The sequence below is a fragment of the Lytechinus variegatus genome, chromosome 1 (genome assembly GCF_018143015.1).
Source record: "Lytechinus variegatus isolate NC3 chromosome 1, Lvar_3.0, whole genome shotgun sequence".
In the NCBI taxonomy this organism is placed as follows: Eukaryota; Metazoa; Echinodermata; class Echinoidea; order Temnopleuroida; family Toxopneustidae; genus Lytechinus; species Lytechinus variegatus.
In genome coordinates this window covers 4,879,464-4,901,693 of record NC_054740.1, presented here as the reverse complement: position 1 = coordinate 4,901,693, position 22,230 = coordinate 4,879,464, and the positions used below count along the sequence as shown (strand labels likewise).

At 37.0% G+C, this 22,230-nt stretch overlaps 1 protein-coding gene across 2 annotated transcripts; it reads left to right on the top strand.

Annotated features, from left to right (window-relative positions):
• Positions 1–3,093: 3,093 nt before the first annotated feature.
• On the top strand, positions 3,094–20,497 carry LOC121411439 (uncharacterized protein PB18E9.04c-like). Of its 2 annotated transcripts, XM_041604214.1 has the most exons (6): positions 3,094–3,993; positions 6,457–6,617; positions 10,259–10,409; positions 14,499–14,659; positions 15,831–15,993; positions 16,548–20,497. In XM_041604214.1, the coding sequence occupies exons 1-6, from the start codon at positions 3,931–3,933 to the stop codon at positions 19,131–19,133; spliced, it is 3,285 nt and encodes a 1,094-aa protein (XP_041460148.1). In that variant the 5' UTR covers positions 3,094–3,930; the 3' UTR covers positions 19,134–20,497. The 2 variants fall into 2 exon arrangements, with proteins under 2 accessions (XP_041460148.1, XP_041460223.1); XM_041604289.1 differs by lacking the exons at positions 3,094–3,993; positions 6,457–6,617; positions 10,259–10,409 and adding an exon at positions 11,543–11,948.
• The last annotated feature ends 1,733 nt before the right edge of the window (positions 20,498–22,230 follow it).

The window sequence follows — 22,230 nt, the reverse complement described above, 5'->3', positions numbered from 1 at the left end:
AAAAATTATTTTAGAGTGTTCCATAGGCAGCACAAATGAGCAACCTCAGTAAAAATTGGAAATTAAATATTGATAAAATTTTAGATTTCCCATATTATTTTGTATTTCTTATTTATTTTGGGCCACTCGGTAAATTAATTCTAGGAACAATGAGATATAACAAAAGGATATAATGGTACAAGGGCAGAAGTATGTCCATTCAAAAACGGCTCAATCATAAAATATCTTAAAGCTTCTTTTCTCAGTCTTAGTCCCGAGGGGGGCGGGGTGGGGGCACTTCCATTGACGAGTGGATACCATGGGTGTATGGGGTGTCCAAAGAAAAATATATATGATCTCTTTTTCTAGATGGGGCACGTTACGTATTAAGGGTGTCTAAAACACATATATTTCGCGAGGAAAACTACCTATTTATGGTCCAATTTTACGTTGCCAATAAAGTGCTTTATAAAGGATGAATTTTTCACCAACACTACGTGTTTAGTGTCTGATTTGAGCGAGGTGGGGGCGGTACTAAACTAAAAGTAAAGCCGACGTCCGTGATCATGTCTGTGACATAACAATTAAGATATCGTACTTGTTTAGGGTGTCAAATGATCCTTGTCAAGGGTACCGTTATGTTTCCAATACTTGTTAAGGGAAGGGTTTCACACGGCAATACTTGTTAATGGTTTGCATCATGGGAAATACTTTTTAGGATGCTTTTCGAAACCCCATGACGCGCATGGTATCCACTTGTCAATGGAAGTGCCCCTTCCCCTTGTTTTTAGGTCGTAAAAAGTAAATTCTGCGTGACTTTGTTTAATAAAAGTTTTTTTTTTCTATTTAAAATACTATTGAAACATGACTTCTGCACACTGATTATGATAAACCTTTTTTTAATCTCACAAATATCTTCATGAAAAAAAAAGTAAAAAGAGTGAGTATCGAATTAGGTGCAGTGGACAACCCACCAGCATAAGTACGCTTGGTATCGGGTTTAAGTCCGTTAGCTTCAGTCTCAAACGATATCCACTACGGCTCATCCCGGATAGATGATGTATCATTTTACTATACAACATGCAGTAAATTATTGAACCATCATTGTGCATTGCATTGCCAGAGAGGGCGGCATAATCAGGTCTAATCATTTTTGTGACACAAAAATCGATCAACGACACAATACGTACTGGCGATTAGATGGGGAAGGGGTTGGGGGCTTGGAGGCTGTAAGTTCCACCACCGAGGGGGGGGGGGGCAAAGTGAAATGCATCATTTTCTAAATAATTATACTGTCAAAATCCCGGCCCCTAAATGTTATATATAGGGTACGCCTATGCTCGTTCCCTCCCTTTGAAAGCACCCCACTATCGAAGGTCTGCCAAAATTTCTGAACCCCCTTTCGAGAGCTTTTCGTGTGCTTTTCTGCCTTGGAGACCCCCTAAATCCGGAACACTTCTCAATGTACCCTCTCTCTCAGGTGAGCTCTCATTCCAACAAAAGTTCCGTACTTTACTTTTCAAAATGAAATCATCCTGAATGAGCTTTTACAACTAGCAGGAATTTCAGTGATCCTGGGATTTGATAAATTTTCTATGTTATTCAAAATATTTTATAATCCCTTTTCAAATTTCTCAGGAGTCGAAAGAGAGAGATAGAAAAAACACCCCTTTTTAAAGAAATCTCCGGTTAAATTACAAATACACCACCTTTTTTTTTTTACAATTCGCTGGCCGGACTTGTCCCGCGAAAAAGTACCCCTTTACTGGACATTTTGGGAACACGCATGCGGTCGTTCCGACCCCAGAGTGGGGGGGGGGGGTCAAAATATATCACGTATTAGCTTGTGTGTTAGAGGGCCAATTAATTGTTTTGCTCACTAGCGACTTTTTGGAAATTTTGCTTCATATATGGCCCCATTAAACTTTTGGCTCAATTCGCCACTGCTGTACGTGCTACAGCAGGGGACGCTTATATTTCACCCTCCTCCTCCTTATTCTTGTATACTTGTTCTTCTTCTTCTCCTCCTCCATCTTTTCCCCTTCTCCAACTCCTCTTCTTAAGTTCTTCTTCTTTTTTGTTTTATTTCTTTTACTTCTTTTCTTCTTCTTCTTCTTCTCGATCCTCCTCCTCCTCCTTGGGGGCATCGATACAAATTGATGCAAAATGAACAGAGCTGATTATTTCAGAATTGTATAACCATGGTAACCAAGCCGAATTTCGATTTTGGTCAAATAGAAGACTTTGAGATTTTGAAAGATTTGAAAATTCCCATTTTCAACTGAAGAGATATATTTCCAAATATTAGAGATCTTTGAATGAAATATAAGGTATATACTAGCATGTGTCGATATATATAATTTTGACAACTTAAAGAATGTTTAGTATTCAATGCAAAAAATATGGTTGTAAAAACATCGAATAGCACTATTAAACCAATGCACTTGACATTAAAATATTAGAAATACAATTTTTCAGGATTTGGACGTTTTTCATGTTATTTTTTTTTTCAATTGAGGATATTAAATCCGAAACTTAGATCGACATCCGTGACTCTACACTATTTTTTCGGGGGGTGGGGCGCTTCAGTCCCAAAACTTCTCAAAGAACTACGTCTGGTTAAAGTCACATTAAATTCTGCGACTATTCAAATAGGATTTTTAATAAGGTAGGGTATAGTTAAATCAGGTTTGAGGATGCTTCGGACTTTAAACAGGAGGCTTTGGAGTAATTAAGTGATTTATGAAGTTGTTGAAATTCAGAAGAATATTGCTCACGTACTGACACCCCTGAAAAATAGTTTATCAATTTAGAATGAATCACCCCTGTCCGTGATAATCACCTCGCGTGCCGATCTGCCATTGCGAAGGTCATTTCTATCACGAATTGCGGCTAAATAATTATTTTATCAACCGGGATTTTTTTTCAGACTTGTGTTGTTGAAAAAGGAGCAGCTCTTGTGCCAATCGAAATATCGGCAAATCGGGGTCGTCACCCTTGACTCTGTTAATAAATAAAAGCCATTCTCAGCGAATTTATGTTTTTTCTCTCTCTCTCTCTTTGGATGATCTTGTTGGGTCTATTTCCGCAAGGATGTTGATGACAGGAAGCAAGGTTATGGACGTTTGCACTAGTTCAGTCAAGGCGTGCATCCATGCACCCGGGGAAATTGTATTTTTGGCTTGGTACAAACTTTGTTGACTACTTACTCGACTCGTTCGAGGGCTTGAAACGTGTTGTCATAGCCAAGGAGCGATAGATGAGCACATTTTATTTGAATTCTCATAAGGAGTCGTTTTAAGAGCGAACAGAATAGTATACTATTACTAATATCTGAAGATTATTTTCTAATGAGATTCAAGATGCATTATTTTTTGTGATTATTGTCTCCTACGGTTGGTCACCCCATGGTCGATGGTCACCCTGACCATGTTTGCCCTGATTGCGTAACATTGACTTCCCGGATATGGGTTAGAGAACAACTAAAGGAAACTTATATAGTGGCTGATTCGTAAGACTTGCTCATGAAAGAAAAGCATGGGAATTTTAACGTTTATCTCGAAATCCGCCATTATTGGCCTACTGCATTATTGATTTTGGAAGCCGTGACTCTTAGCTAATCTGTTATCACCAACTTAATGTCTTATTGGCCTACCGATCCGTTTTTTACCGGAAGGTGGTCACGGCATATACCCGCAATCCATATCTGTCACTAATCGCAACAAATTAGAGACGGCAAGTCTGAACCAAGATGACATCTTTGCCTACATTTATTTCATATTTGAAATCTAAAAAAGGAATCCTCAGGTAAACAAGACCATTAAACGAGCTATCCCACATCACATCACTAGGCTCCTCATCTGTTTCATACTCTCCTGCAGACTCGAGACTGACTGCCCTTGATATTAAAGTAATAGCTTTCACCGGACGAGCTAATCACAAGTCTTCAACATGCCTGGAACTAATTGGACTAAACTATTTTACTGTCTGCTCATTCTTGTTGTCCTTCTGCATGTGAGTATACTTGTTATAATTCATTCTTTATTGGTATTTGATGTGTGGAAAAAATATATGATTTTTCGTTTATTTTTCAGTGTCTACTTTTCACAACGCGTTTGCTAGCTAAATCTGCAACATTTAATTAGCTTTAACCATGTAAACATTGCAGTGACTGTGAAATTTCAGGGGAATTTTTTTAATTTTCCAGGGCAGTTTTAGCATTTCGGAGGCGACATCATCCCAGCCCTCTTGTGACCCCCCCGCCGCCCCTGGTGTTTGTGTGTGGGGGGGTTGGGGGTTCTCCCTGTTTAAACATGTTTGACTCATTCCTTCACATCCAGACATTTAAAAGAAAATATGAATCAATCAAGAGTTTCTTCGCCATAAATTCTACAAATTCTAAATATTGTATAGGCCGGCTACATTTCATATGGCCAAGAAATAATAGGTGCGTATATAAAGGCGTATTGGCTCTCTTAATTAATCAAGTACTACTGTGCATAACCTTTTGACATAAAATGCATTTTTTTTTTACTTTTTATTTTACGTTCGAGTTTGATGAACTTGCAGCATAAGCGTGTTTGAATTCATTCTTCAATGTTTATTAAAATCAGCGGGGCTTTTTTTTTTAGGGGGGATAACCGTGACCATGAGCAGTCCTGACGGTGCACATTTTATTGATCACGAATTGAAAACATTAATGAAGTTTTTTTTTTGGACCGTCGGTCAAAGAAAAGTTCATAGTTGATTTTCTACGGTCTTGCTATTGTTTCCATGTCTAAAACACAATGTGTTAAGAAGCGATACTTGGAAGGAAAAGGGAAATGATTAAGGTACCTAAATGTATTTTCTTAAATGAAAGCTTAATTCCTGTCTCGTCTGTTTTTGTTCTGGCTACTGACCTACATCTATACGTTGAAAAACCCACTTAAGTCAATGATAAACAATCGATCCATTTTATTTTTTTCTGGAGAGTTTTTGGAGAGGTGAACGCTGGCTATTAAATATGGACGGGATATGCATCTTTCTATTTCTAAAATGTTTCACTGCAGCGTAGAAATAGAAAGAGGCATATCCCGTCCATATTTTAATTTAGCCCCAATAGTCATTTCTTTTACGATAATCATGACAATTGCCCCCGCAGATATGGTAAAGTTATGTGTTTTTTGTTCGCTTGTTCTCCATCTATGAAAACATAAAATTCGTATAAGGGAATGTCTCTCACTTCACATAATATCCACCATGGGTTGGGGTGTTTGTCAGAAGATGTAGAGAAAACTTGAAGCTCGATCCTCTTCTGGTAAGAAAGCCGATTTCTGCATCAAAATTTTAAACCAACCATTGAAAGGTAGGAGTGAAAACTTTGTGTAAATGTTGCATTTATAACTTTAAATGGTTCCACCTTACAGTTCAAATGTTGGATTCAGCTCATATGCAAGATTGGATGTAACATTTGGATAAAAGTTGTCACTCCTCCAACCTTTCAATTGTTGATGTAACAATCCATATGTTGTCTGAACTAATTATGTCAAAAAGGTGTGTCTGAACACTTCTCAATGTTTTGAGTGCAGCGTCGTCACTGTAATTCTTGGTCCACCATCGGAATACAAACTTTCCAACAAGCAAAGTCAGAACTACGAGATTATGGGTTACTTTTGGAACAAGTCATCATGGTCACAGTGCACAAAATAAGGACTGAATGACTGTGCAGAATGAAGAGAGCAATGGGAGAGGTTTGGGGCATCCCCAAAAGAAAAAGAAATAATGAGATAATAAAGGAAAAGGGAATTGGTAATCCACCACTAGACTGAAGTAAGTGATGATCGAGTCACATCATAATCTTCCTTCGTGATATGAATAAGACGACGCCAATGATGTCTCGAGCGTTTAAACAAAAGCGAGAATTCAGATAACAGACAGTATATTGGCATACAGAGCAAGATAACTGATGTCTATGTTATAGGCTTATTTTATCAATTTATATTATATTTGTCGACCTGAACGAATTATATGGCTTAAAAAAATGCTAATCGATGATGTCTCTCACTCACTATTTCTTTTTTATTGCTTGAATTGTACAATGTTTCACTTTTTACAGATTTGACAATAAGAACCAACTTGACTGAACTATAACTTTTAAAGCAATGGTAATTCCAAATTTAAGAAAGAAACAAAACTTTGTTTTACAGGGCAATGAGGAAAAAATATAGAATATTTCATTCTTCATAATGAGGAATACAAAGGAAATAGTGAGTGGTTTCATCAGGATGTGCATATGTTTGGTGGAATTAAGCGAAACTTCAAAATGCCATAACTTTCTTATTTTACATCTGATTTTCTATAAAATTTCAGTGTTATGCTTGTTGGATTTTCCTCTTTTTTTTAATCGAAATCGGCTATTCGTTGGGGATGGACTTTTCCTTCAATATTACCAAAAAATATATAATTGTAAGGATTTTTTTAATTTCATCCCTCTAGATTGCCAAAAGGTGTGATGGAAGAGCGGTGTTGTCTTTAAGACTCGGTCAGTTTCTCAATCCAGTCAGCAGGTTATATGGTAATAATTGTTGTAACTTCAGGGATGGGCAATGTAGTCCGTGTTACTACGAGTTCCAGATCTGCGTCTCTCACCTCTCAAGGTAAGATCATTGTGTGACATGTTCCTGGGCGCTGATTGGGGTTGTAGTTTCATTGAACGGGGGCCATATTTTTTCCAAATACTGTCCCTAGTTCATATTTCAATACATTATGATATTTCATGGTTCAAATGAGCAGATTTTTGTGACAGGTGCTCCATCTAAATTTTAGCAAGCACGAGGGTAATTACACCCAACCTATTTGGGTAGGTACCAATGCGGGAAGCATCTTGTCCAGTAAGGTTAAAAAATAAGCAGCACTTTAGATTGGGCAAAGTTTTCATCACACTGGATAAATAAAAATGCCCCAAAGGAGATGACCAATGTTGGTTGGACACATAATTACCCTCATGGAATATTTTTACCCAATATTTTTAGAGTGCACCGCCAACCGTCTGTGCATAGTAATTGCCCATGCGGAATATTGTTATATTCGAACATAATAATGATGTTCAAATAATGGAATAATGATAATGATTAAAACAAGAAAGAACTTGAAGCGGCAGTATTAGATGGAGGAAATACCAGATTGTTTCAAGAAACGTAATTTATTGAATTAACCTCGATAGGGATGGCAACACATCAGCATGTCAGTGGCGTCGTCCCTACCAAAGTTAACTCAGTAAACGTTTATTGGCTATCCAGGCATACCTGTAACATCCTGCACCCTAGGTAAAAAAAAAACAGGTGAAAATGCAACATCGTTTCCTGTTTGCATCTAAAATGCACCCTTTGAGATGTTTTGCGTCCTGTTGTCTCCCTGAACTGCTAAATGGTACATGTATGCACCATTAAAAAAAATAAAATGGTGAAACATTGGCCCATAGCTAACTGCATTCTTGAGGTGTCAAAAATTCTTCTTATAGGGTGAATAGATGTAGGCCTACGAGAAAGAAAGGCCCCCCATGTTTGCATTTGAAGGGTGCGATTTTTTCTGTAATAATAATAGTAATGATAACGTTTTATTTACCCAGGGTAGCCACTTCAGTTAGGAAACTGCTCTGCCAGCGGGCCCCGCATAACATAATATTTTATTATTACCCTTCTCCAATCTAAATGCTGAGCGCCAAGAAAAAAGGCAGAAGGTCCCATTTTTATAAGTCTTTGGTATGACTCGACCGAGGATCGAACCCACGACCTCCCGTTCATGAGGCGGACGCTCAACCGCTGAGCCACCATGCCCGGTATGCGTTTTATATGTCAAGATATTAAAGAGCCAGGAATGTTATCGGATAGAATCACAGCATATTTTAAAGAAGAAAAATATGAAGGCATAAGAGGAAAAGTAATAAACGGTTAAATAAGATGAAGAAGTGAGGAAGGGATGATGCATATGATAAAACAGTTGTGTAGTATAAACATGATAAAGTCCGAGGAAATTCACACATTTAGAAAGACCATGAAATAAATAAATAAATGAATAAAAGTGACCCACTTTAAACTGTCAGTCATTCACTTTTCAAGAAAGTGTTTACTTTGCAAATGGAATTTAAAACTACTCAACCTAAAAATCTGTTTGAATGACATGTCAAAGGAGTCTAACCAGCATAATTTATATTAATTATTTTACGTTTAAAGAATTATCATACGTCAAATATATTCTTGCTTATTTTTATAAGCCTGTGGTGATGATGTTATTAGGCTTGTGTGTTCGGGTGTTTGTCCTTAGATTAGAATGTTTTCCAGTGGCCAATTTTATGTCAATAAAATTAACAACTAGGCTTGAGGAGAATTATAAACGGCATACATGAATATAGAGGGGAAAAGAAGAGAAAGTGAAAAGAAAGGTTTCATTGGTGACCGATAAAATGTGATGCATGGATATAGAGGAAATGAGAAACACATTATACTCCTGGCAAATTGACAATCTGTAACATTTCATTTAGGTAGTAGAATGTTGTATGTTGTTTGTAAAAATTTGCAGGATAGCTGCAGCGTTAACATGCATATTTTTTTTTTCAAAATAATAATGATATTGAAAAAAAAACAGTTATCGGTTGGGCCGGCTTACAAGATTTGAATATGCAATAACCATCATCAATTTCAAAGGTAATTAAAATTGATATTAAATTACGAAGCACTTTTTAGCTAATGAAGCCTTTAATTAGTTGCATGTGAGAGAGGACTTCGACATTCAGAGATTCAAAATGCATTGTTCTCTTTTTATTCATTCATTTTATTTGTATTATTATTTATTCGTTTATTTTCATTATTATTATTATTATTTTTTTTGGGGGGGTCTCCATGATGTTGCAGACAATCATTTGTTTTTAAGTACCTTTCAATTTTGATTGGTCATCTATTCATTCATCTCCTTCAGGGACAGCTGAACCTAGCGTCCCCCGCCCCCATCTGCTAACAAACAAAAAAAAACGGGGGAAAGAAGAAAGAGAGAGAGAAAAAGATAAGAGAAACGTAGTGGGGAAGAAAGGAAGTTATATATTATATTAATAATATTATATTATATTTTATTATATCATATTATATTATACTATATTATATTATCTTATATTATATTATATAGGTTATGTTATCTCATACTATATTATACTATATTGTGTTATAACACGTGAGAATTTTTTCATAACTTTATCAAACAAATTTCATTACGCACTTGGCGCTCGTATAGATGACTATGGTGAGATATGTGTGCTCTTTATGAATTCATAAAAAATAATCCTTAAACATCCCTGTTTGGGGTCAATGTATAAAAAATTCAGCTCACGCTTCGCGCTTGCATTGTTTGTCTCGTGAGACTGCTCCATATCATGATTACAAAACTTAGCTTTTTTATTTCTGAATATGTACAATTTTTAGCTCGCGCTATTTGATCAGTGAGATGATTGGTGAGATAATCTGCTCTTCGTGAATTCCTAAAAACCGTCCTTAAAATGTCCCCTTTTTTGGTCTGAGTATAAAAATCACCCCGCGCTTCGTGCTCGCATCATTCGGTTATTAAAGTACATCATAGTCTTCATAGATTCTTACAAACAATCCTTAGAATGTTCCTCTTCATGTCTGAATTTTGAAATTTTCAGCTCGCGCTTCACGCTCGCAATCAATTCATGAAAAACGTATCATGTTCATGATTCTAACCCGGGATTCCAATGACTACAAAAGTTGCTTCATGACTTGTTGTAAGATGTAATTAAAAAAAATTATGAGGAAGCTCTTGGCCCTCGCATAGATGACTATGGCAGGATATGTATGGCTCTTCATGATCCCTACAAAATAAATCTTACAATGTTCCTATTTCGGGTCAATATATACAAAAATTTCAGCTCGCGCTTCGCGCTCGCATTGTTTGTTTAGTGAGACAGGTATATATCACGAATAAAAAAATTGTTTATAATATCCATTTTTAGGTCTGAATCTGAAAAAAATCAGCTCGCACTTCGCGCCCGTGTTATTATGATAAGTGAGATACATATTCTTTTAATGGCACAGTCCTTAAAATATCTCTATTTGGTCAGTATATTTGGCTATTGGGCGCGCTTCGCGCGATAAACAAGTGACTCAATTTTTTGATGGTGCCCCAATGCCGCCGCCACCCACGGTACACCACTGCCAGTAGCTATCCTGATATTATAACGTTTATGCTGGTGAGAAAATATATATACATTTTTTTTTCATTTTATCCGTAGTTTCCACTATTCGTCAACCGGCGATCCATTATGTGACTACGGGAGATGGCATTCTGGAATAATACAACCAGGGGCTGAACCTTTTTATCTACCATCAAGATTTCCAAGTGGTCATTCGAATCCAGTTCAGATCAACATTCCTGATTGGAAGGTAAATTGGTATCTATCACCCAATAGCGAGTTTTCGCACGGCTATGTACGGATCGAGGATTCAAGAAAAGAGAAAATGTATTGTCAAATGACCTCAGTAACAAAGAATAACCAAGAAGTCTTTTTCGAAAATTGAAAAATCAAAACAGCCCTTCCTTGACTCCGGACAAATGACATACATGTATTTGCATTTTTTGGGGGTCAGTTCGGAAGCTTCTGACGAAACTCTGTTCCGGTTCATCATTTTTCGACGAAGACCTCCTAACTGTTTTTTACCATTTGACGGGCATTTTCAATGTATTTACCATGTTCTTCTTGATTCCTCCTTACGTTGCGGAGCGAAAACTTCATAATGAATATGTTGACAAACATTTCAAACTATACCTTTACGCATATGTCATTTCAATAGAGATCTTCTTTTTTTTCGAAAGACTGAAAGCTTTCAAGAGATTTAATAGCAACTAGTAATGTATATCACAAGCAGCAGGTCAAATTGTTACAAGGAAGAACCAAATGATTCTTATGTATGTTTTATGGAAAGGCCCTTTGTATTGATATATAAATAAAACACCATACTAAAAATCACTAAGCTTCTCATTCAACCAAGAGCAATCTTCAGTAAGAGAGAACGTGCCGATCGTTGTCCACAATCTTCCTTTCATGTCCAACTTAAAATTCGATGACAGACGTGCCCAAAGTCTCATTCATTATCTATTTTAAATTGCTTTGTACTTTTTAGTGCCACAAGATGATCCGAGCGACAAGCTCGCTGTCTTTTTTAAATATTGTTCTATTGCTTGGTCAGATATGCACTCAGAACGTCACGCTTCATGTCAGGTGCATCCGTTGTCAAGGCAACAAGTTCGACGGAAATGAAACGCGACAGGTGTCATTATGTAGGTGATAGCTTCCGGGCCACCTGACTCGTCTTTGATTGGTACACCAGGCGTTAATTTCTTAATGACTTAAAGGACATCACTTGACTTATTGAACATGACAGTCAAAAGTTATAAATTTTGTGGGGATTGAATTTTTTATTGTTCTGACTCGTGATAATTAAATGCCAAATTATCATATTTTTTAATGAAGAATAATGAAGGAACAAGAAAAGCTTCAAAACAGGTTGTTGATGATAGTCGCTACTGTCACGTAAACGTTGTTTGTTTTGAGGCGGCTCGCAGCATCATGTTTAAGTATATAAAGGCCTCTTTTCTCTCGTTTTTTTAAATGTTTTCTCGACGTGTTCCGTTTATGCCAGTATTTAATCGACATTTACTGCTATCCTGTGAAGAAAATGAAAATGTCTAGTATCTCATTAGCGGTCTTTCTGGTTGTCACACATCAAGTATTTAGTCTATCCGAGAACCGCTTTAGCCCCATTCCTCATGAACGGGGCCTTCTCCCGCAGTTAGCCAGAGCTCTGGCATCGAACCCCCGACCTGATGAACAATCCAAGTTGCTGCCCGTAGGAAGGGACCGTAGTGTGATTAATCGAATAAGAATGCGCCGAAGCGAAGAGAAAAGAAGAGATCAAAATAAGGTCAGTTTGTTGTGTATTCTAACTGTTCGAAACTAATTGTACTGGGCAATAAAAAACCGCGGACAATTAATTTTAGGTCAATTAGTTGGTCAGGCAAGACTAGGCCTACGCTTCTATAGCTAGCAGAATGTGAATTGCGTTATGCTTTAATTAGTCGTCACGAGCCCCTCCATACAGTACGGGCTAGATCGGGTGTGGGGGGGGGGTGCCGTGTGGTCGTTGTCCCCATCAGACCCCCTTTTATATCTAATTAATTTTAGGGGATAGTAAAAGTGGAATGGCGATGACCTTTACCTCTGACTTTTTGCTTGCCAATTGGCTGAAAATGTTCATTGCCCCCAACTTGTCAATCCTGGATCGACCCCTGGTGTTATTCTGAAAAATGTTAAGAAATTCAGAGCTTTCTATAGCATTTCTCAAAGGTGAAAAAAGGGAAAAACGTGATCCAAATAACAATGTTGTGTTTTTCAATAACGTTTTCTAACAAGAGCTCTGATTTTGTTGAATTGTGCCCACCTATGCTCAGTGGGGTATGTCTTTATACCGGTCTCCAGATACCCTCTGGCATGTCTGGGGTGGGGTGGTTAATTTGTGCCCGTTTCTATTATTGATCTTGTATTGTACATATGTTATCATGTTTGATTTTTTTTTCTTTCTTTTTTCTTTATTTGTTTTTGTTACCATTGTATTTTTCTCATGCCTATTATTGCCATTGTAATAAGTTGTTATATTTCTTCCATGCCCCCAGGAGGGGTCGTCAAGAAATAAAATCATTGTCATTGTCAACATCCATACAACAACTTGTATTCGTGGAAAAACTTTCAGACCTCATCTCTAAAATGTTATGAAATTTAATGCTTCCTAAAAAAAGTAAACTTTTTTTCGTTATTTTTAGATATTGTAATAACGTATCCAGTATGAAGCAGCTGAGAACAACAATAAAATATTTTGATAACATCTTTACGATGTTATTATTTGTTCCAGAGCCAAATATTAAAAGTAAATATCTTATAATAAATGACAAACCTTTGCTATTCCTTACTGATTCTTATGTCGTCAGCGTTTTACTTGTTTAATTTTACTGTATCTTTTCAAATCCTTTTGTTTTTCAACATGGAGCAAGAGCACCCTGTATTTTTTTTTTAAAATCAGTAATCAACCTATATCAGTCAATAGTAAAAGAGAGATTTATAAGGTATTTCAAGTGACACAAAAATTGTACTTCCACAACTACGAGAATTTTAGATTTATTCACGATCGTTACGAGCGATTTGAAATAGTATGAAATGTAGAATAACTCTTATTCATCCAGAATAGGTACTCAAGCCATTAGCTTATCTTCCAAAGGGACATACATGCCGTTTTGTCTATGACTATATAGTCTCCATGAAATCTTAACTAAGGTTAATAACAAAGGCATAATGGACCTAGTTCATGAATCTTGGCCATAAGGTTAATCAAGTATTCCTGAACATCCTGCCTGAGTTTCAGGTCTTATGATCAAGGTCAAAGGTCATTCAGGGTCAATGGACTTAGATCATGTTGGGGGTGTTCAACATCGAAATCTTAACCAAGGTTAAGTATTTGAAATGTCGTCATAACTTTGTAAGATTATGAATCTAGTTCATGAAACTTGGACATTAGGATAATGGCATATCACTAAACATTTTGACAAAATTTCGGATCACATGACGGAGGTAAAATGTAATTTAGGGTCAACGAACTTTGGCAATGTTGAGGTTATTTGTCGAATCGTCATCATAACTTTGAGAGTTTATGTATCTAGTTCATGAAACATGGACATATAGAGCATTCAAGTATCACTTAACATTCTGTGCGAGTTTCAGGTCACATGGCAAACGTCAAACCTAGGGTCAACAAACTTTGGTTATGTTGGGAGTATTTGTTGAATTGCTATCATAACCTTGAATGTTTATGTATCTAGTTCATGAAACTTAGACAGATAAGTAATCAAGTATCATTGAATATCCTGCGTTCAGGTCATATGACAGAGGTCAAAGATCATTTAAGGTCAATGAACTTTGGCTTTGTCTATGGGTATTGTTGAATTGCCATCAAAAACTTGGACATATAAGAACAACCAAGTATCATTTGTTTTGCACGGGTCTTAGGTCACATTATCAAGGTCAAATGCTATTTAGGGTCAATGACTATAGTATTTTATTGTCATATATGAATCGTGTTCTTTTGAATATCTATATTCATTAGTTGTTTTCAAAGTCGGCATTGCTGCTACATTGAATTGTGCAATGCAGGCGAGACTGCTAGAAGCGTTCCACTTGTTATTTTTTTGTAATACTATATTGTTTCACCTCCATGATCATACCTTTCTTCATTATACGTTCAGCGTATGACAAGGTAAAGATCCCCTTTTTAATTTGGGTATGCTATTGTACATCTAGAAACATGGTCATTAATAGACTTCAGCACTCAATCTGAACGAACGTAGAGGGCGTCAACACTCTGCAGACGTTTGTTTGTACTTCATTATTGAATAAATATTTTTTCAATGTTTTATCGTACGTACAGGGTCGGGTTCGAGTGACGATTAGCGTGAAAGACGTCGGTGAGTGGGGCTATAGTAACGATCCGGTGATCGAGTATACATTAGTTGTTAAGGAGTTCAGCCCAGCAAGGACGGAAGTAAACGCTAGGTGGTACTATTGGTTTCTTGTCAGATACGGTGTAAGGCAAGGATATTTCATTTCATTTATTGTTTCTGCATCTTTTTTAATACAAAATAACAAAGAAAGTATAACAAAATATCTAATCATAAAGAATATGAACGATTTTTTTTTATAACATAACAATTTAAGAAGATTACAGGGTTTGCCCCTTTAAGCCTAGTTTGACCGTAGGACAATTAACCCTGCACATTGTTTCCCAAATTTATAATAGTATGGGACTTTAATTTGATCGAGGTTCAAAATATTGATAATGATTTTTTTCACCCAGATTCATATTGTCCATTTTTTACCAAGTCCATTCCACGGACATTTTTTCATTTATATTCTCACAAAAAAGATAAAATAGAATAAAGGATTATTATACGAATAATAGACTCAATGATATATAAAACTACGAGCATTTATCAGGATTATTAATGCCATTATCTTTATCATTGTTAGTATTATTAGTAGTATTATATATTATTATTATTATCATTATCATTTTTATTACTATTATAAGATCATTTTTATCAATCTCAATCGTCTTATTATTATTTACAACTTCAACAGTAGTAGTAATAGTAGTAGTAGTAGTAGTAGTAGTAGCAGTAGTAGTAGTAGTAGTAGTAGTAATAGTAGTAGTAATAGAAGTAGAAGTAGTAGTTGCCATGGTTGTTGTATTATTTTTCAATTCAGTATTCATTTCCAAATTCATTAAAAAGAACAAAATTAGTATTATAGTATAGTATATAATATTGACATGATTTTATCACTATAATTGTTGTTTTTCATTATGTACATTGTTGTTATAATTTGTTGTTGTTTATGAACGACACGTAACATAATATGAAATGCCTCCATTCACCTGTCAACGAAGTGTTTGTCTCCAATAGCTACGGAACCCACTCAAGGTGAACACTAAGTTAAGAAATTTACTTCTCCTATATTTTCACATTTTCTTTTATTCTTTGATAACCTAAGTTGATGAAATTCAATTGTCATGCTAGGGTGGATATTTTAGGGTTGATTGGTCTTTAACTGTACAAAAAACCTCAATCTGTCACTCTTTAAATTTCCTGTTTGATTGAGGTGGGAAAGGTTTGGAATAATCGACAATGCCCCTTACATCTGTCACTCTTCGGTTTGATTCGATTTCCACCTCATTATTCGTCTTTTGCTTCCTTACTTACAGACTGGGTTTGAGGTATTCTGTATACTGTCAACGAGACTATTACGGTGACTTATGTCAAGTGTACTGCCGAGCTCCTACGTTCTATGACCGGTACACCTGCGATCCCAATACGGGTCAAATGATTTGTCTCCCAGGTTACACAGGTTACAACTGCCAAAGACGGGTGCGTTCACATTCAATTCTTATATTTCTAAAAACGTTTCAGGAACATTAAGCAAGTTCATAATTCGGGAATTTTCTACCACTGAGTACGTAAAACGTTCGAAATCATAAGCATGCAAGGGAGTGAAGAGATCTAGCTCACTAGAGACCATTTATTTATGTTCTGTATTTTATGGTTGGCAGCGAAAGATCTAGTGCACAATCGAATTTTTGTGGGAAAATAATAAAATAAAAATGTTTTGAAGAAAAAAAAACGCTGCATACGGCCATGTCCACTGTTACAGGGATAGAGGCTTATATTTCCTGTATTATCTGAAAATAAAAACATGTAGATTTTCTTCTTGTTTTTAACTGCTTTCCAAAAAGAAATCTGTACATGTTCCTTATAATGTTACGTGCAGGGCCGTATGAGGACCGAATGGATTTTGCCCCCAAACAATTGAAATGGTTCTTGGATACCCCTGTCGTGCCCACCGAAATCCTAGTTTTCAATGCTGTTTTGGAATGCTATCCATTGAAATATCGTGATGGGATATTTTCTTTTTCTTCCTCCAGATTCTGCCGACAGGATATCCATGGTGGTGGAGGCCTGGCGGGAGAGGTCCTGTACCCCAGACACCGTTCACCACGACGGTAGCATCAAGCAAATCAACAGAAACAATTTCTTCTACGGTTAACGTGGAAACACCAACGAACGCGCCTACCTCCAAATCGCCCACCTCTCATAGGAACACACCCTTCTCTAAAACGGACACACCCACCTCTATTACGAACATGCAGACGTCCAGTCCTAGCACACACACATCTTCTGCGGATACACATATCTTTACTATTAGCACGCCAACCTCGGCTTCGAGCGTGCCAACCTCTAGTTCTGATACACCCACCTCTATTACGAGAACACCCACCACTACTACGGAAACGCCCATCTCTTCTTTGATCACGCCCAACTCTACTTTGAGTATACACGCTTCTGATACACACGAGTCACTTTCCAGAACTGTCCAAGATGTCTCGACAACAGACACGCCCAGCGAAAGAGAAGATAAATATTCTACACCCCAATCGACTACCTCCACACAAGACACACAATTCTTCACGATAAAAACAACAAACCTAACAACTGACAAACCAACACCTACAACACTCATGCTCTCCACAGGAGTACACGTGCATACCCCAGTAGCAACAATAATTCCATCCAAAACATACACGCCCACATCCACAGAGGGCCAGTCTACACCACAAGTAACTACCTCCACTCCAGACACACGTACATCTACAATGAATGCGTCTATATTTACATCGGAAACGGTCACCTTAAAAACTGACACATCCACCCTTAAAACAGATATGTCCTCCATGGCAACATCCATGGATACACTTTCACCCACATTCACTATGCCCACAGACGGTCCTTCACAAACACCGTCATCCACCGTAGAAACGTCCTTGAAATCGAATACACCCATCAACATTACCGACAAACTTACCTCTAAAATGCCAATTGCCTCCACAGCGACGCACCTACATACCTCTACTGTGGCCATACTTACATCCGAAGCAGACACGCCCATTTCCTTAGAGGACTCGCCAGAAATACCTTCTTCTACAAAAGAGCCTTCTGCGAAATCACAAACGCCCGTTTTCATAACTGACACCCCTGCCTTTGAAACATATAGTCCCTCCTCATTGACAAACGCGAATGCTCCTACAACAGTCACACTTCCTTCTAAAACAGACACGCCCGTCGTAGGTACATCTATCAGAACAGACACCACGGTGTACACGCCCAACCCGACAACAAAGAGCATATCGCAATTTGACAAAATGACGACGATCGCACGCTTAATAGATCAAACAGTGTTACCGAAAAGCGAAACTGCCACGATGAAAGTACAACCATCAACCAACAGCATTGCAATAATAACAGCATCTTCAACTAAAATGCAACCTACAAAACTTTCTCCAACTGAGTCTGTATTTGAGCCAAGCACCTTAATCACAGAGTATGCAACGACCGAACTTCACTCTCAAGACGCTAATGTTGAGGATAATGTAACAACCGAACAAACAACACCTTTAGCCAATTCTACACTGCAACACACACAGTATTCTTCAGAGACACCATCTTTGAAAATCTCAACAACAGTTGATGACAGGTATATCACGACAGGTATTGTCACCTCAGAAACGCTTGAACTCTCCCCATCTAGAGAATATTCAGAGACGACAATCAAGTCATCACCTTATCCATCTTCCCCTTCTGCAGAAGGTGTAACCACTGGGCCACATCCAACGACAGACAGGTATAGTGTTGTCACTGATATAGAATACATTTTGACGCATGTCCCAGAGATAGCACCTACAAAAGACACAACCGTCGAGGAGTCCACAACTGATTTCAGGTCTGGTGCAACAAGTTTTGCCACACCTCGATCGAAAACAAAGTTAACTAAGAAACCAACAGATCATCGTCGACTAAAAAATAACACTTCATCACGAATTCCGACTACTACTATGATAAGTCCAACGTCTGTCGACAGCGTCACGAACGCCGTTGCCGGAAATGCCTCTGTATCGTCAACATCATCGTCAAAACCAACCGTTGGTTATACAAATATAACTGACATAGCGATTCATACTACGACAATCGATTCTCCAGATATGGCAATGGTTGACCCAACTTTTGCATCTGTAACAAATCAAGATTCATCAAAATATCCATTTTATAGTACGTCAACCATTTCAACCAATGACATGGTTTCTACAGAACGATTTTCTAAAAATAGCACAGAAAGTACAGTAAGAACTAGTGTGACGTCGCCAAATGTCACGTTAACGGTTCCATTGTCCTCATCTTTGACGTCATCGTCAACATCCTTTTCTGATGATCCTACGGTCGGTACATCTATCGCAGTAAGACAACCGTCGGTTCTGCTGCGTAACCGTACATTCTTTCCTATAAGGACAATGTCATCGAGAATTTGTTGGACGAATAAACCAAATGACGTGGAAACATCTTGTAAATGTGGCCGAGGGGATTTGCCAAAACTACCATCCATAGAGGATTATTCATGGACAATCGCATTTAGTAATGGAAAAATAGATAATTTACCCGTAAAAATCGGCATATCCTAGCTTTTTTCGTTATCTGTATAGATCCTGTTGATGTTGGTTGTATATCTTTGTTGTCATTCAGTATTGTAAAAAAACATATATATATTATTTATAATTTGCCGTTTTATGCCCTACATTGTTGTCAAATAGAATTAGTTTATTATGTTTCACCTCTATTATATTAATGTTTCCATCATTTTCGTGTTAATGCAGTAACAAGGAGTTCAAAAGCCGAAGGTGTGCATTGCAGGCAGAATGAAAAGACACAAACAAGGACAATATTCAGGAATATCTGTTGAAATATGAATAAAGGATTTACCTTCACCATTATTATGAATATTATATCCTCACACAGGTAGTTGTCATTTCAGAATTTCAATAATCTTATTGCACTTTGCCCTTGCCGCTAAAATATAAGCCTTCTTCTTGTATCCTTTAAGTATTAGTTTTTTAGTTTTCGTAGTTATTGACGACTAAACAAGTTTTTTTTTGTAGGCAACATCTGCCCTGAAAAAAACAAGCGGTTTTTAATAATAAAGAAAAGAATATAACATGAACACTGTAATTCAATAAAAATTAGAAATTTAAAAAAGCACGGGCATATACAAACTTCACAGGTATTTTTTTCTCTCATTTCACTGAACAACAATTATGATGCCTAACATGGACAATATGCAAATGTGTGAGTGAGAGGGTATCTTACGTTTTTTCATTACATATGAATATAGCGCTTAATTATGTTTATAAGTGTTTTATACTATTACCCCGGCTTTAGCACGGCTACCCTGATCGGAAGCTCGAGCATTCAAGGAATATTGATGAAACACCCCTGGGTACCCATTTACTCACCTGGGTAGAGAGTGGCAAATATAGATAAACGCCTTGCAAAAGGACGCGAGTGTTACTGTTGGATTTGAACCCCCGACCTTGCGATTCAAAGTCATATCTTTAATTTTTCGTTTATTTGGTAGAACAGAATCGTTGTTTTTTAAAGTAAAATTCAATGATGATTAAACCTGTTCCATGTGGAATGAAAAGTTTCTGAAATTCGATATGAAAGAATACATGTACCAATAGAATAGTAAGCGAGTCTTCTCCTTAGTCATTTTCATACCGTCCATATTACGCGCGTCAATATTTTCAGAAATCACCATCACAGTTTGGAATGACACTAACATTTCTTTGCATTCCAAATTGATGACATTGTCGGTATCATACTTGCAAAGTAAGTGATAAATCGAACGTTAGTCCCACAAAAGGGTTCACTGCTGAATGCTGAGTTGAATTATCACTCTCATTCCTCATTCTCAGTCTCTTTGTATTATTTCGTGTATTGAAGGATCAATTAGTTTAAAACAATAAATCTATTCTTTTATTTTGCAGGATATGTTAGCTTCTGTGTGCGCATGTGAGGTGTAGACTATGTCGGTGTTTCAGTTTTTCAAGAGATGAGGGGAGAGAGGCCCATTATTTTCTACTTGTTTGCAAGTGTGTGGAGCTAAAGAGAGTAGATGAGTAAGAGGAAGAGAGAGTGCATGGAGTGGGGCGTGGTCTATAATACATCAGCCATAAATAAAATTACATCGATTGTAAAATACGTCTATGGCCTGCACCTGTGTAAATCAATCAAACATTTGCCTTAATCACTCTTCGCACTCTTCTTCATGAGAATATCCAAATTCTCATTTCTATCTGTTTTGTTTAGTTAATTGAAAACTGCGATAAGAAACTCTGATTAATGTATGTGGCCAAGATACTGGCGAGAGCTGAGATTTGCAAGTATTAGTCTACCCGACATTGCACCATCAAGTTCTGCCGACGTCCTGGATACAGCGCCGTACAGATGGGGGACTTGGGGGCTCTTGCCCGCCTCCCCCCTTCCAAAAAAAACCAGTCATGACCAAGAAGAAAAAAGGAAAAGTATTGGAATAGAGACTGAAATAGGATATAATTTTTTTAAAATCATGTCAAAATCTATCACAAAATTTGATTTTTGTAATAAAAATGTCGAATTTGTTGCTCGATTGTAGATTTTTTTCAAATTTAAGCAATACGCCATATCTAGCTCCTCAATTATTTGGCTATTTTTTTATTGCTGTCATTATCCGGGGAATTTCTTTAGTAATTGAAAGCGCGGGGGGGGGGGAGATAGACGGACGAGTGTAGATGACATACGTGCATTAAGTCAGCGTGTACGACATATGAATTGAGTCCAAAGTTCAAAGGTTGTAAAAACAGTGGGACGTAACGAATTTCATGTTAACAACTTTAAAGGACAAGTCCACCCCAACAAAAACTTGATTTGAATAAAACAAGAAAAATTCAACAAGCATAACACTGAAAATTTCATCAAAATCGGATGTAAAATAAGAGAGTTATGACATTTTAAAGTTTTGCTTCATTTCACAAAACAGTTATATGCACATCTTGGTCGGTATGCAAATGAGGGAACTGATGACATCACTCACTATTTCTTTTGTATTTTATTATATTAAATATGAAATATTTTTATTTTCTCGTCATTGTCATGTGAAATGAAGTTTCATTCCTCCCTGAACACGTGAAATTCCATTATTTTAACATTTTGTGCTTCAGGCAAGGAGTTCCTAATCGTCAAATTCATAAAAATTAAAATATTGCATAATTCAAACAATAAAAAACAAAAGAAATAGTGAGTGACATCATCGACTCTCTCATTTGGATGTAACTGGCTCGTTCATATAACTATTTTGTTAAAAATAAGCAAAACTTTGAAATGTCATAACTTTCTTATTTTACATCCAATTTTGATGAAATTTTCAGCATTGCTTGTCTGATTTTTCTCTGGTGATTCAAATCAACATTTTTCTTAGGTGGACTTGACCTTTAAAAGAAAGATATCCGGTCGTCCGGAAAGAAGAGGATTTATACTGTATATGCGTTGAACAGCAAGAAGACACCGAAAAGGGTGCATATTATAGCACTCCCGAACAATGAAGTTTTCATTTTATAGGGGGTCTCACTTTTTCAAAGATCTTGAAGATCTCAAAGATCATGAAAATGTTCGATCGTGAGGGTATATAGAATCGGTTTGCATTTTTCCTCCTAGTGATTCAAAAGGCATGCAAGTTACCCCCCC